This window comes from Brienomyrus brachyistius, unplaced genomic scaffold (assembly GCF_023856365.1).
Source record: "Brienomyrus brachyistius isolate T26 unplaced genomic scaffold, BBRACH_0.4 scaffold138, whole genome shotgun sequence".
NCBI lineage: Eukaryota > Metazoa > Chordata > Actinopteri > Osteoglossiformes > Mormyridae > Brienomyrus > Brienomyrus brachyistius.
Window position 1 is genome coordinate 163,715 of NW_026042413.1, and position 13,326 is coordinate 177,040.

Here is a 13,326-nt window from a genome sequence, read left to right on the forward strand (position 1 = left end):
CCGATATGGGTTTTTCAATAGCCGATGCCGATATTTAGGAGTCAGGGTCAGGCGATGGCCGATATATGCTGCTGATTTTTTTTGGCCGATAATTGGACGTTTTCCCCTCTATTTGCATGGTAAAATATCACACTAATAATAACAAACGATACACAAAATTTCTCAATTTAGCATTTATTGAATACTCAACTTGGAAACAATAACACATTTATAAACAATAAAAATAGCAGCATCAGAATCTGTTAGTGCACAATATAGCAGCAAACTCCTCATGTTTGACGGAAGGAAATTTGTAAACAATACAAAAAGGAATAAGCATGTTATCTTCAGTTGTAATCCCACTTCCAGTCCCTGAATCTTACTCACCACACTCATACTTCACAGCAATCAGACAGCAGTTAATTAACCAGAAGAGAAAAATGCAAAAACACAACAGAACTTGTAAATAATAACAAACTAATAGACAATAAAAATAGCAGCATCAGAATCTCTATTAGTGCCAAATATAGCAGCAAACTCCTCATGTCTGACGGAAGGAAAATTTGTAAATACACAAAGGAATGAGCACATCTTCAGTTTTAATCCCATTTCCAGTCCCTGAGTCTTCCTCATCCCACAAGCAGGCAAGGCATGTCACCCCGGTTGTGTGACACTTATTTTATATAATAAAATAAGTGCCCCCTGCGGCCCCAGAGCCCGAGCAGCCGTCTCCGCTGCCTGCAGCTACCGCGCCCACGTCCGAGGCGCTTTCCCTGCCTGCAGCTCCCGGGCAGGCACCCCCTCTGCAGCCTGCAGCTCCAGTCCCTGGCCCCACTCCAGTCCCTTCTCCCCCTGTGACTCTGGTACCCTCACCCCGACGAGCCCGACCCCGGCCACGGGTCCTTATGTCTGTGTCCCATAAGGGGAGAGGACACAGACGCACGGCTGGGGTCCCACCCGCCCAGCCCCCTGGCTCGCCCTCCCTCGCCGGCGCTAGGGCTTGGTCGGCGCCTGCGGGTCCTGGCCCTCCGGGTCGGCTGTCGTCTGCGGGTCCCCCTCCGCGGCCTCGTCGCCCTGCCTCGGTCCCTCCTCCGGCGTCTTATCGGTTGCCTGCGGGCCCCCCGACGGCGGCTCCTCATTCGCCTGCTGGTCCTCCCGCTCTGGCGTGTCGGAGGACGTCGCCGTCTGCTGCGGCTCCCCCTCTCTCCTTGCCCTCGCCAGGGTCCCTTCCAGCTCCTTCGTCCCCTTCCCTGGTCTCCCCTCCGACTCCCTCCTTCGTCCCTGCGTCTGTCCCTCACCCCGTCTCCTCGGCCCCTCCGGCTCCGGCCTCCCGGCCGCCTGCAGCCCTTCCGGCTGCCTCCCGTCGCCCGCTGGGTCTCCCTCGGGCTCCTCTTGGTTCCCCCTCCTTCTCTCCCTGGCCTCCCGTCTTTGTCCCTCCTGCCTCTGCTCCCCCTCGCTTTGTTCCTCCTGTCTCTGTCCCTCCTCTCTTTGTCCCTCGTCCCTCTGGCTTCTGCTCCTCTTTCCCCGATGTTCCCTTCGTTCACTCCCGGTCCTTTTGTCCTGCCTGTTCCCTCCGTGTCCCCCTTTCTGATCTGTTTCTCTGCCTTTCCTGTCTTATGTCAAGTCTTGTCCTGGCTCCTTCCCCTGTGCCAGTTCTGTCTGTCCGTTCTGTTCCCTGTCCCTCATTAATGAGGTTTTATATAGATATACATATATGCCCGGCTTGTCCGCTCCTCGTGTGTGCCACGCCCCCTGATTACCCACGTGTGCTTCCCTGATCGTCTCCTGCTTTGCCCGATTACTTTGATTAGTCATGACCTATTTTAAGTCCTGGTCTTACCTGTTTGCCCTGTCCGTCATTGTAGTTTGTCAATGCCTGCGTTCCGTCCTGCTCTACCCGCTCCGTTTCCCCGATTAAAGACCCGTTTTCACAAACACAAAAAAAACTATATGTATACATATACATACACTGAACAAAAATATAAACGCAACACTTTTGTTTTTGCTCCCATTTTTCATGAGATGGACTTAAAGATCTACAATTCATTCCAGATACACAATATTACCATTTCTCTCAAACATTTCTCACAAATCAGTCTAAATGTGTGATAGTGAGCACTTCTGCTTTGCTGAGATAATCCATCCCACCTCACAGGTGTGCCACATCAAGATGCTGATCTGACATCATGGGTAGTGCACAGGTGTACCTTATACTGCCCACAATAAAAGGCCACCCTGGAATGTGCCATGAAAAATGGGAGCAGAAACAAGAGTGTTGCGTTTATATTTTTGTTCAGTATATATATTTATGGGTGTATCGAGACTAGATGGTCAGTATGGATAACTAAGGTGCACTAAAACTGGGTGAGCAGGCAAGGCATGTCACCCAGGTTGTCCGTCGTCTATCTGAACCAATCAGATTGTCCGTCGTCTATCTGAACCAATCAGATTGTCCGTCGTCTATCTGAACCAATCAGATTGTCCGTCGTCTATCTGAACCAATCAGATTGTCCGTCGTCTATCTGAACCAATCAGATTGTCCGTCGTCTATCTGAACCAATCAGATTGTCCGTCGTCTATCTGAACCAATCAGATTGTCCGTCGTCTATCTGAACCAATCAGATTGTCCGTCGTCTATCTGAACCAATCAGATTGTCCGTCGTCTATCTGAACCAATCAGATTGTCCGTCGTCTATCTGAACCAATCAGATTGTCCGTCGTCTATCTGAACCAATCAGATTGTCCGTCGTCTATCTGAACCAATCAGATTGTCCGTCGTCTATCTGAACCAATCAGATTGTCCGTCGTCTATCTGAACCAATCAGATTGTCCGTCGTCTATCTGAACCAATCAGATTGTCCGTCGTCTATCTGAACCAATCAGATTGTCCGTCGTCTATCTGAACCAATCAGATTGTCCGTCGTCTATCTGAACCAATCAGATTGTCCGTCGTCTATCTGAACCAATCAGATTGTCCGTCGTCTATCTGAACCAATCAGATTGTCCGTCGTCTATCTGAACCAATCAGATTGTCCGTCGTCTATCTGAACCAATCAGATTGTCCGTCGTCTATCTGAACCAATCAGATTGTCCGTCGTCTATCTGAACCAATCAGATTGTCCGTCGTCTATCTGAACCAATCAGATTGTCCGTCGTCTATCTGAACCAACCAGATTGTCCGTCGTCTATCTGAACCAACCAGATTGTCCGTCGTCTATCTGAACCAACCAGATTGTCCGTCGTCTATCTGAACCAACCAGATTGTCCGTCGTCTATCTGAACCAACCAGATTGTCCGTCGTCTATCTGAACCAACCAGATTGTCCGTCGTCTATCTGAACCAATCAGATTGTCCGTCGTCTATCTGAACCAATCAGATTGTCCGTCGTCTATCTGAACCAATCAGATTGTCTGTCTATCTGAACCAATCAGATTGTCTGTCTATCTGAACCAATCAGATTGTTTTTCTTACACAAAAAATTATTCCGTTTTCAAAACACTTTTGTGCAAGAAATGCTCCCATGAGCCTGTGTTTAGTGCCTACAGAGGTCTTCTTTTTGCCACTGGTACAGGAGAGTACGGGTCCCACCTTGCCACAGCCAGGCACCTCCACGCCATCGACGGGCCGCGGAATCTCGATGGAGCGCACGTTGCCGTACTTGCAACACTCCTCCCGGATGTCCTCCAGGATCTCCTCGTAGTCCTCGTCGTCCACCAGCTCCTCGGGCATGACCATGTTGAGGAGGCACAGCACCTCCGTGGGCATGCCGGAGCTCTGCAGCCGCTGCAGCCCTGGAACCTGCAGCGTCACCGGCGTCTCGATGATGGCCGTCTGTCCCGGGGGGCGACAAGAGTGTCAGATACCCCCTGATCGTCCAATCGTCTCGAGTAACAGCGAGAAATTTACATGGACCCAAATAAACCAAGAAATAGGGGCATTAAGCTTCCTGGGAGGCACCCAGGAACCAAGTTGGGTTTAGGACATCAGAAAGGCGGCAGCCGAGGGCAAATACTCACAGTGTTGGCATTCTTAGCCCCCACGCTTGCCCGCTGGACGATGAGCTTCTTGTCTCCGAGCTGCATGCCATTGAGTCCAGCCACGGCCTGCGGGATGCATCCCACACAAGCGTCAGCAATTCCATCCGGAAGCCCCGAGTCACCCCAGACCTTCCAGCTGCTGCCCCACCTCACGCACCTGGTCAGTGGCACTGATGTCCACGTATTCACAGAAAGCATAACCCTTAGACAGTGACGTGGCACTGTCCTTCACAAGGTTGAAGGCCTTAAGAGGTCCGAACGACGTCAAGAGTTCCTTCACCTGGGCAAGAGGAGGAGACGCGGGGGGGCGATTAGCCCGACAGTCCAGGCACGGCGCCTCGCTAGAAATGCTAATCTTAACTGTGGGAGAAGCAGCATGTTAAACTTTGCAAAACGACATGAGGAAACAGTGAAGACATCAGGAAAATGGCTTTATGACAAGTGGCTCGACATTACGGTGCAACACTAGAGCTCAAAGCCCCCTGTGCCCTTTCTGCATGACTTACTTACTGGGAGCATACAAAAGTAACTATTTTGATTCTTGTCAATGAATGATAACACAGATTCCCCCCCCCCATCCTACAGCATATACAACACAACTGAATTCCTAATCAAGTTCTCTGATAATTCCAACTACGAATTTTGAAATATGGACCGAGTTGCATCTGATTTTAAGGGCCACAATAATTAAGCTAGATGGTATATAAAAAAAAAAAACTAAATAAAAACAGCTAATTATATGTTAAGTGTTCCATGTATACAATGTGGAGGGGGGGGGGGCGACTCGGCAGAACACAAACCCAGCCGAATCACTGACTTCCTGTTCTTAAAACCAAGAACCACATTGGTGCAGTTAATTAGAGGGACAAAGCCTACAGGAGATAAACTCACAGGTAAAGCTAAGAGCCGCCACAGGGTCCTGCTAAAGGGGCCACGGCTTGAAGCCAAACAGGACGAAATAGCTCTGCTAACATCATTCCTCACTTATTCTACAGGAATCTACTGTAAAGCCGCATTAACCACTGACTTCAGAAAGGAGTCACCTGGGACACTGGCAGCCACAAGAGGGCGCTACCTCCTACCTTCTCTTAGGGGCAAAAAAAAAAAAAATCTAATTTATACCCTGTGATCAGCATAATAAGTCTCTCCCCAGCCTTCAACCCCCAAAAAAAGGACCCCATATGCTTAAGAGCACTCCAGGACAGAGCCCCCCCACAGGGGCAGGCCGTCGACAGGGAGGATATCCGTGCGAGGGACGGAATGTCTTACTTGCCTTGTGTTACATGTTGGCATGGCAGCAGTAGGTCAGTACTACTGAACAAATTATGAGCGAAGACTTAACGATCTTACAGGCCCCTAGCTGGGGACAAAGTGGGAAACAAAAATGAAAGAGCTGTAAGTATCAAAGCGGTAGCAGGGACTGCAAAAAAAATGTAAACACCAGGATACAAGCAGCGGTTTCCATTTCACCTGTCTATGGCACATTTACTGGCTTTGACGTGAAATACATTAACAGTTCTGCTGGATTCAAACTCTCTCCCCCCAGTGCTGCTTTGGTACAGCCTTCCTCTTGACTTGGATTACATGTGACTCACACTGGATAAGAAAGATTACGATGACAATCCGAAAAGAAGGGAAAAAATCAAAGAAAAACAAACTGACTGCACTTCTCACTTACCTTTCACTGAAACCGCGATCACTATCTTGTGGGCTGAGTCTTGCCATTTTTAACAGTTTAGGCTAAAGTGAGTGGGACACCGGAGCTCAAAATGTTACAATGCAGGGGTGGACGCAAAACGTTTTGCGATTAACTTTTGCAAAATAAATAGGTAAACTATTAAATGCCTGTATGGATTATGTCTATAATGGGCCGATTTCAGTGGGGTGGCGATATAGGAAGAAAAAAAAAAAATCATAAAAGATGCTAATGAGAAGTAGAAAATGTCTAAAATGTGACCCTTTCAACACTTTCAGAGTAAGACGACCTCATCTGTGCATGTTGTTATGGTAATATTATCCATCACTGACGTCATAACAGAATAGGGCATGGGGCACGATGTGAAAACTCCAGTGAAGCTGATAATCGTTCACCGGGAAAAAGGTCCGAAGTATTTTCTGCCTTTCGAGCGACACAGCAATGTAGGGAACGATTCTTCCGCAGCTCCCCATCGCTGTTAACGGGATGTGAAGTCATCGTTCTCAGTGTGCGGACATGGACGTGAGACACGGCACGTCTGCGAATACTGAAGCGTTTGGGGACTTGGTCGATCTCCCCCACATTTCAAGCACAGTCTATGGTAGTGTTTCCCAGCCCAGTCCTCGGGGGTACCCCCCCGGTCAGTCCACGTTTTTGCTTCCTCTCAGCACACCTGTACCAGGTATTCGGTGTTCCTGATTGGCTGGGAGCTAGGAGGGAGCGAAAATGTGGACAGTCGGCGGTTCCCCGAGGACTGGGATTGGGCAAACACAGGTGTACGGCAATGTGGAGGTATTCGTCAGTTAGGTGACGCGCAGATGACTCGATTTTAAATTTTCATGCAGCAAAACGACGCGGCTGATTCATCCGACTAACACTCAGCAATTAACCCGATATACAAATATTCCAGGGTACCCAGCAACAGGCAGCACAGGGACTGGCTACGTGACTGGTTTGGCAAGCCGCCAGCTGTAAGGCACGTTTCCCAAAGCCTTTGTTGCTAATAAGGTTATTTGCTAACAACATTAGATAACAACTGAATGGTTCCAACTATGCAAGTCGATAACATGAGGTTTTGGGAAACGTACCTTTTACATTAGCGGGGTCTCAATATCTTCATAATTTACAGCTGGATAAACAATGAGCGTAATGTAACTGTCAACTCATTACCTACATGTCTAATAAATGTTTAATAAATCCCATGAATATCTTTAAAAAAAATAAAAAAAAACCTCAAATGTGCGGCTATTTTCAGCAGCTAGCTTTAAACATGATGCTGACATTTGACCCCCCAGTATCTTGTAATGAATTTTAAGCGGTGAGGTAACTTTGACAGGCTTTCTTTTCCTACTAATCAGTTACACAGAGACGAGTGTTTATTTTATGTATGTATGTGCGTGCGCGTGCGTGCGTGCGTGCGTGCGTGTGCGTGTGTGTGCATGCCTGCTTGAGTTCCACGTGCAGCAGTGGGACAGAAACACAGGAGGGTTGTGGGTCGGCTCCCCGGCGACAGAGACTGAGGGCGGGGTACCTGATCGTCACTGAGATAGTTGGGCAGGCCTCCGACAAAGAGCTTGTGTGGCGAGTCTGGAACCACGGTGGAGACGACCCCTGCAGACAGAGCGGCACGGCGCCCAAAGCCGGCCGATCACAGCAAACCGTCAACATGCCGGATAATGACCACGAGCAAACGGCGCGAGTGAAATAAGCCAACTTCAAATCAGTATGACGTCGTTATCTCCTATATAATATCAGATAAATGTAACTCCAGCAAAAAAATACCTAAATACTGGGGCAGTTTGACGACTGTTTTTTGTCTCTCCCATCTTGCTCTCCATGGGAGATGCTGACACATGCAGCACCAGTCAAAAGTATGGACACACCTGCTCTTAATGCATTTGTCTCTATTTTAGCTGTTATTCACCTTATAGTAAAAGGCCTTTGGGCATGGAAGTTATGCATATGAAGTACTGCAAAGACAAAATTTTTGTCTCTTCAAAATAGGAGCCATTGGCTTCGATGACAGCATTGCGGACTCAACCAGCTAACATATGTACCCACCTGGACCGTTTCTCCAACAGTCCTCGAGTTTCCACAAGTTCTGCGCGCAAGCTGGCTACCTTACTCTTACTCTCATCCAACTGATCCCAAACCAGCTCTATAGAGTTTAGGTTGGGGGGCTGTGGGGACCATCTCTTTCCTAGTTCACAAGGTAATAAGCTACTTGCATAACCTTCAAGGTGGGCTTTGGGTCATTATCTTGCTGAAAAACAAGTCATTTTCAGTAGGTGTGTCCAGAATTTTTAACTAGAATAGGAGCCAGCAACCCTAGAACAATTTGGGGGTTAGGGTCCTTGCTCAAGGGCCCAGTGGTGAAATCACTCTGCCAACCCTGGTATTTGAACCAGCAACCTTCTTTTCATGGGCAAACATCACAGAGCCACACAACACCCCTATGTTAACAGTAAGAAGTGAGTGACTGAGCTGTGTGTGTGTGTGTGTGGCTCAGCTGGTTAGGATGCCAGCGTTATCATCAGAAGATCACTGGTTCACATCACTGGTGATCACACCACTGGGCCGGCGAGTTTGCTCTAGGGACAGGCTGACCCTGATTTCTCAAAAAAAAAAAAAAAAAAAAAACATTCTTCACTTTGGATAAAACTGTCTGCTAAATATTTACAACATTAAGTAAATAAAAGTGAAAGTCTCCCTCTTTATATGACAAGACATCCGCAGCTTGCGAAGGACAGTCAGTCCGTAACGAGTACAAAAAACTGGCCTTGCCGATCGGCTCTTCAAAGGTAAATAAAGATTAAGGTTATGACGGCGACAAGCAAAACGGACCTGGTACGTGGAAGGCGGGCTGCTCTGAGATGCCAGGCAGGGGGCGATAGTCGTGGGGCCGCCTGATTTTTAACGACTGACCCTGGAAAATGATGCCGTCGAAGGCCATTGCCTGCGTGGTCTCATCCACGGACCGAAACTAGGGCAGAACGAAGAACGTCGTTAATCAGGGAAGGCTGCGGTCTCCGCCTGGACACAGCAGCCATTAGGCAGGAAAGACTCTTACTTCAAGGAAGGCAAAGTTCTTGTCCTGGTTTATCTGAACAGCGAGGACGGGATTGGTGGGACCTTGACATAAGCCAGCCAATCGCATCTGGGTATTGAAGAAATCCGCCATGGCCTCCTAAAAAGACAGGCAGACACACTGAATGAAGACAGGCAGACGTCTGAAGACATCAAAACAGGCAAACGAGAAAAAAAATGACTGACAAGTCTAGTACATTTATCTATTTATTTTGCGGACACTTTCATCCAAAGCAACATACATTTCATTGAAGAAGCAGGACCAGACAGTTCCTAGAGCAAATAGTGCTTAAGGGCTGCGCTCGGGGGCCCAATGGTGAAATCACTCTGCTGCCCAAGGGATTTGAACCAACAACCTTCTTGTGACCGGCTCAGTGTCCTAACTCACTGAGCTACACATGACACCAGTATGCATGACAGAAGGCAACGCGGGACTTTGCCTGGACTCACCTCCGTCAGGCCGAAGGGGATGTTGCCGACATAAAGCCGCCTGGCCTGCCGGGTCATCTGGCTGCCGACCATCGGCACCTGGGTGGGCATCACTGCCACGCCGCTGGTGGTGGATGTTGCCAGTAAAGCTATCGTGGGGATCTGCCCTGCAGCTGTGGGGAGGAGAAAGGGCTTCAAGACCCCAACCAGGGACGGCCAGAACATCCGGATCGTCGCCTTCATTTGCTTCTAACCCCTAGGTTTAAGCTCTCTTCACACTGTCTGAAATCATCCCAAGTGTTATTCCCTCTTTGACCAGCAGGGGGGAGGAGGGCACTCCAGAATAAATGCTTTCATTGCAACCAATATACCATAACCTTGCAATACTGAACTAGCACACATGGAAGCGTCGCATCCAAACCTTGCATTGCCTTGTACTGCATGGGGGTGATGTGCTCGAATCCCGGAGGGGGAACATCCCAGTACTTGTATGTCCTTTTCTTACGGCTTCTCCGAGGAGAGTAGCTGCCCAAACACAAAACAGAAGGTTGTTTTCCCCAAACAATACAGTGTAAACACTCAGAATCTGGCAAAAACAAACAGATGGCAGAATGTTTACATTTAACTTTGGATCGCAGGCAGTTTAAGGTCATGAGGGTGTGACCATGCGCCACTTTTTAGGCTGGCTTTGAGGTCCCATCGCTATGGCGGGGGCTACTTATAAACGCCAGTTAAAATTTAATATGGGTACAGTCCCCCTTCCCACCACGAAGAAACCAATTGGTTGATTGTGAAAGAAACTTGTTAAGAGGCCTCAAACCATGCTAGATATCAGCTTCAGTGCCTGTAACCGGGACCGTGAGGGGGGGTACCTGTGCTTCTTGTGCTCGCGTGAGCTGCTCCGTCGGTCACGACCCTTGCGGTCGCGGCTGCTGCTGCGCTTCTCGTGACTCCGCCCCCTGGAGTCCTTGCTCCAGCGGCGGTGCTTCTCGCCACGGCTCAGAGACCGGCTGCGGCTACGCTTCTTGTGTCGCTCCTTCTCCCGCTCTGGGGGACGACACCGTGGTACCAGTGAGACGGTGGGCGGAGCGACATGACTGCCCCCCTACCATCCATTTCGATAAATCCAAGATGTGTAACTCAGAGGGATTATGAATGTGTGTCCGGATGGTTGTGGGTTTGAAGCCCATGAGTCACAGAGTAATCATATTACCAACTTCCCTGGGGTGCTGGATGCTGACTGACCCAGCGCTATGCCTTAAAAGTCACTTACGGAGACCAAGATGTGGTACGGGGTCTAACTCCCCAGTTTCCTCACCAGAATGAAGCACCTCCATTCAATTCACATATTCAATCACACCCTCCTGAAACAAACACACCCATCTCTCAATGGCTAATAATTTCAAGGGCACAAGGACATCCCCTTGAATGTCAGTCTGTTGTGAAACAATAAAAACATAACCAGACTAATTAATGATATAGGAGCACAGTGGTGAGTACAGTTGCCTCACGCCTCCGAGTCTGGAGGCCTGAATTTTGCCTCTGCTCTCTGTATGGGGAATTTGCCTGGAATAGGCTCCAGGGGAGCCTGACTAAGATAACTGGTTGGACGATGGATGGGTAATTAATATCGTTTCAATCTGACAGACAGCACTTTATTAAACTAGCAATAAAATATCACCTTTCTATCCCAGCAGGTCCTTCATATAGAAGCTTAAATAAATCCCTGAAGGTGCAGTTTTCAGTGAAGCATTTAAACGCAGGTGCTGCTCGAGGAATCAGCTTCATGCATCAGTTATAACAGCGTTACGGTAATGCACCGCTGCAAAAGTACAGACACGGAGCGGCCAATGCATCTTACGTAAATCGGTAATAACCAATTACCGCAATCGCAGGCATAGTCAGAGCGCAGATATGAATGACTGGAACTGCTAGTTTATCAAACACGGCGGCACTTAGTGCTCGTCTAGCCGAATCAGGTCGTTTCGAATGACATTTTAGTGATTTAGTGATAAGGAGCTGATATGACAAGATTGCCATTTGATAGGTACATAAATCAATCCTACTTTCGACTCCGTTGTAACGCATGTTGTATATTTCAGTTGCGTTAGTATGGCTTAAGTTTATTCAGTTTACTGGATTCTCTGAACTTTAATGAAGTTATATGTGTATTGTTATATAACTGTACATCATTGTTAGTTACTGCTATCCGCTGTAAAGGTAGATACAGGTGCAAGACTTTGCAATAACGACCTAAAAGCAGTTGTTATGATTCCAGGGAACGCGGCTGATTTTTAGAGTCTATACATCATGAAGAAACGGCGATCGTGTGAGAAAGACTTATTCTGTACGGATGACAGGGCCAGCATTTCGGACCCAAGGGAAAGGCTATTGTGCATCGGAAAGAGACAAAATCATATCATTATATAGAAAACTCGTCGTAGTATTTAAAAACCAAGTAACTAACACTGTTATTAAGTGCGGACTTTAAATCAAGTGGTCGTGGTCGTTTTTATTTGCATAAAACTTTAAACGTGATCTTGAAAATATAACGCTTGCAACAAACATCCATGCATAGTGTGTTACTGCGAATGAAAATACGCGGGTCGCAATTTATGATCCAAGTGTATAATGGTAAATAATTAAATAAATAAAACCGCAGGCTTTCACATCGAGTGCACCCCAATAACGTTTCATTGAAATGTCCATGTTATGTACGCCGGGCACTGATGGATGCAGGCCTAGCGATCTCTATAACAATGCCAAGCAAAGAATGTCACTGATTTACCAAAGCGGTCAGTTTTCGGGGATCCTGCGGCAGCTGGGAGAAGAAGAATCGGGCAGGTTTCAGAATCGGCGAGCGCTCGGATAAAAGGCACCGATTTCCCAGCCGCGCTTTTCTTTTCGGAACCAGCAGAAGTGCCCTCCGCACCATCCTCGGCGCTAGGACACGCCGGCCACTTTATTACCCTAAAACAGGGAGCATACACCGATCTTCAAAGCCAAACTTACCTTGCCGATTTTCGCTTAACTGCTTCTCAAACTCATCGAAATCGGACATTTTTCAGTCCGTACTAAAGACGTATTGCAAAATAAGCAGAGGTCCAACAGTAGGCCTTTGAATGGGCTACAGGCTGCATTGGGTTCTGCTGCTTTTTCTTCCGAGTCGCCTGCCCCTCCTCCCCCGAAGTCATCGGCTCTTCCTCGGTTGTATCACACACAGGTTCGGAAACATTCGATGCGCATTACCGTCCCCTCCTGCACTGGAGGGTTAAGGACAACGTGATTATATCGAACCAAAATTGAAATGTGCAAGTTGACTTTCCTAGTTATACGTCTTCATTTTTATTCTGGGTTTAACAACCATGAGTTTATGACGTATTTTACATGATTAGTTGGCGACTGGACCTTATTGTTTATATCTCTTATTAAGGATCCATCCATCCATACATCAATTATCAAAACCACACACTTACAATCCGAGTCTAGTTTCATATGCTGCGCTGCTGAGCGACCCGCAGAATATTATGCATGAGTACAAGTCACAAGCCCCGTTTCCACTAACACGGGGCCGGTTCTAGCTTGGTGCCTTTTGAGACCGAGGCAAAAAGATGCAGACTCTCCCCGTCGGGGAATCGAACCCCGGTCTCCCGCGCGGGCGGCGAGAATAGTTTAGCTTAACTTCCCTTAACTTTTCCCATTCATTTTCAATGGTAGTGCTTAACAGTACGGATGTAATATTCTTTCGGCCGCTGGTTGATGTTTTGTCGCTGTTTCGACGCCTCCAATGACGTTTTACCCTTATCACTACCGACAGTCGACACAACTGGATTTTGGAAAAGAGCAGCAGAGAGTGAGTAGTATTTCAGTAAATTTGGTGATTCACCTAAAAGAAAAACCGCCCGGTCGAACGGAAAGGACGACTTTCCAAGGTAAACTGAACAGCAATCTTATATTTTCTTAAATATTCCGATGTATTTCACATTCCAAAATCGAACTGGATGCTGTACGTTTTACGGAGCCCCTCGCGAAGCTCTCTGTGTAATGCTGAAGTAGTTATTCACTCGCTCCATAGGTAGCATTGCTTTTGAAATATTT

At 47.8% G+C, this 13,326-nt stretch overlaps 1 protein-coding gene across 2 annotated transcripts; it reads right to left on the reverse strand.

Annotated features, from left to right (window-relative positions):
* Window positions 1–3,369: 3,369 nt before the first annotated feature.
* On the reverse strand, window positions 3,370–12,289 carry LOC125727957 (splicing factor U2AF 65 kDa subunit-like). Of its 2 annotated transcripts, none has more exons than XM_049004957.1 (10): window positions 12,241–12,289; window positions 10,101–10,275; window positions 9,650–9,753; window positions 9,250–9,401; window positions 8,783–8,899; window positions 8,557–8,695; window positions 7,244–7,323; window positions 4,174–4,296; window positions 3,996–4,082; window positions 3,370–3,810 (listed from the first exon to the last, which is right to left on the reverse strand). In XM_049004957.1, exons 1-10 carry the CDS (start codon window positions 12,287–12,289, stop codon window positions 3,433–3,435), a joined length of 1,404 nt encoding a protein of 467 aa, XP_048860914.1. In that variant the 3' UTR covers window positions 3,370–3,432. The 2 variants fall into 2 exon arrangements, with proteins under 2 accessions (XP_048860914.1, XP_048860913.1); XM_049004956.1 differs by having other exon boundaries at window positions 3,370–3,809; window positions 3,968–4,082.
* Window positions 12,290–13,326: the final 1,037 nt, after the last annotated feature.

Excerpts from the sequence above, each read along its gene's own strand:
- LOC125727957 (XM_049004956.1), bottom strand. The coding sequence starts at position 12,289 with ATGTCCGATTTCGATGAGTTTGAGAAGCAGTTAAGCGAAAATCGGCAA. Across the intron at positions 10,276-12,240 it reads GTTAAGCGAAAATCGGCAAG|AGCGGGAGAAGGAGCGACAC; the intron begins GTAAGTTTGGCT and ends GTCGTCCCCCAG. Across the intron at positions 8,900-9,249 it reads TCCCCTTCGGCCTGACGGAG|GAGGCCATGGCGGATTTCTT; the intron begins GTGAGTCCAGGC and ends CTGTCTTTTTAG.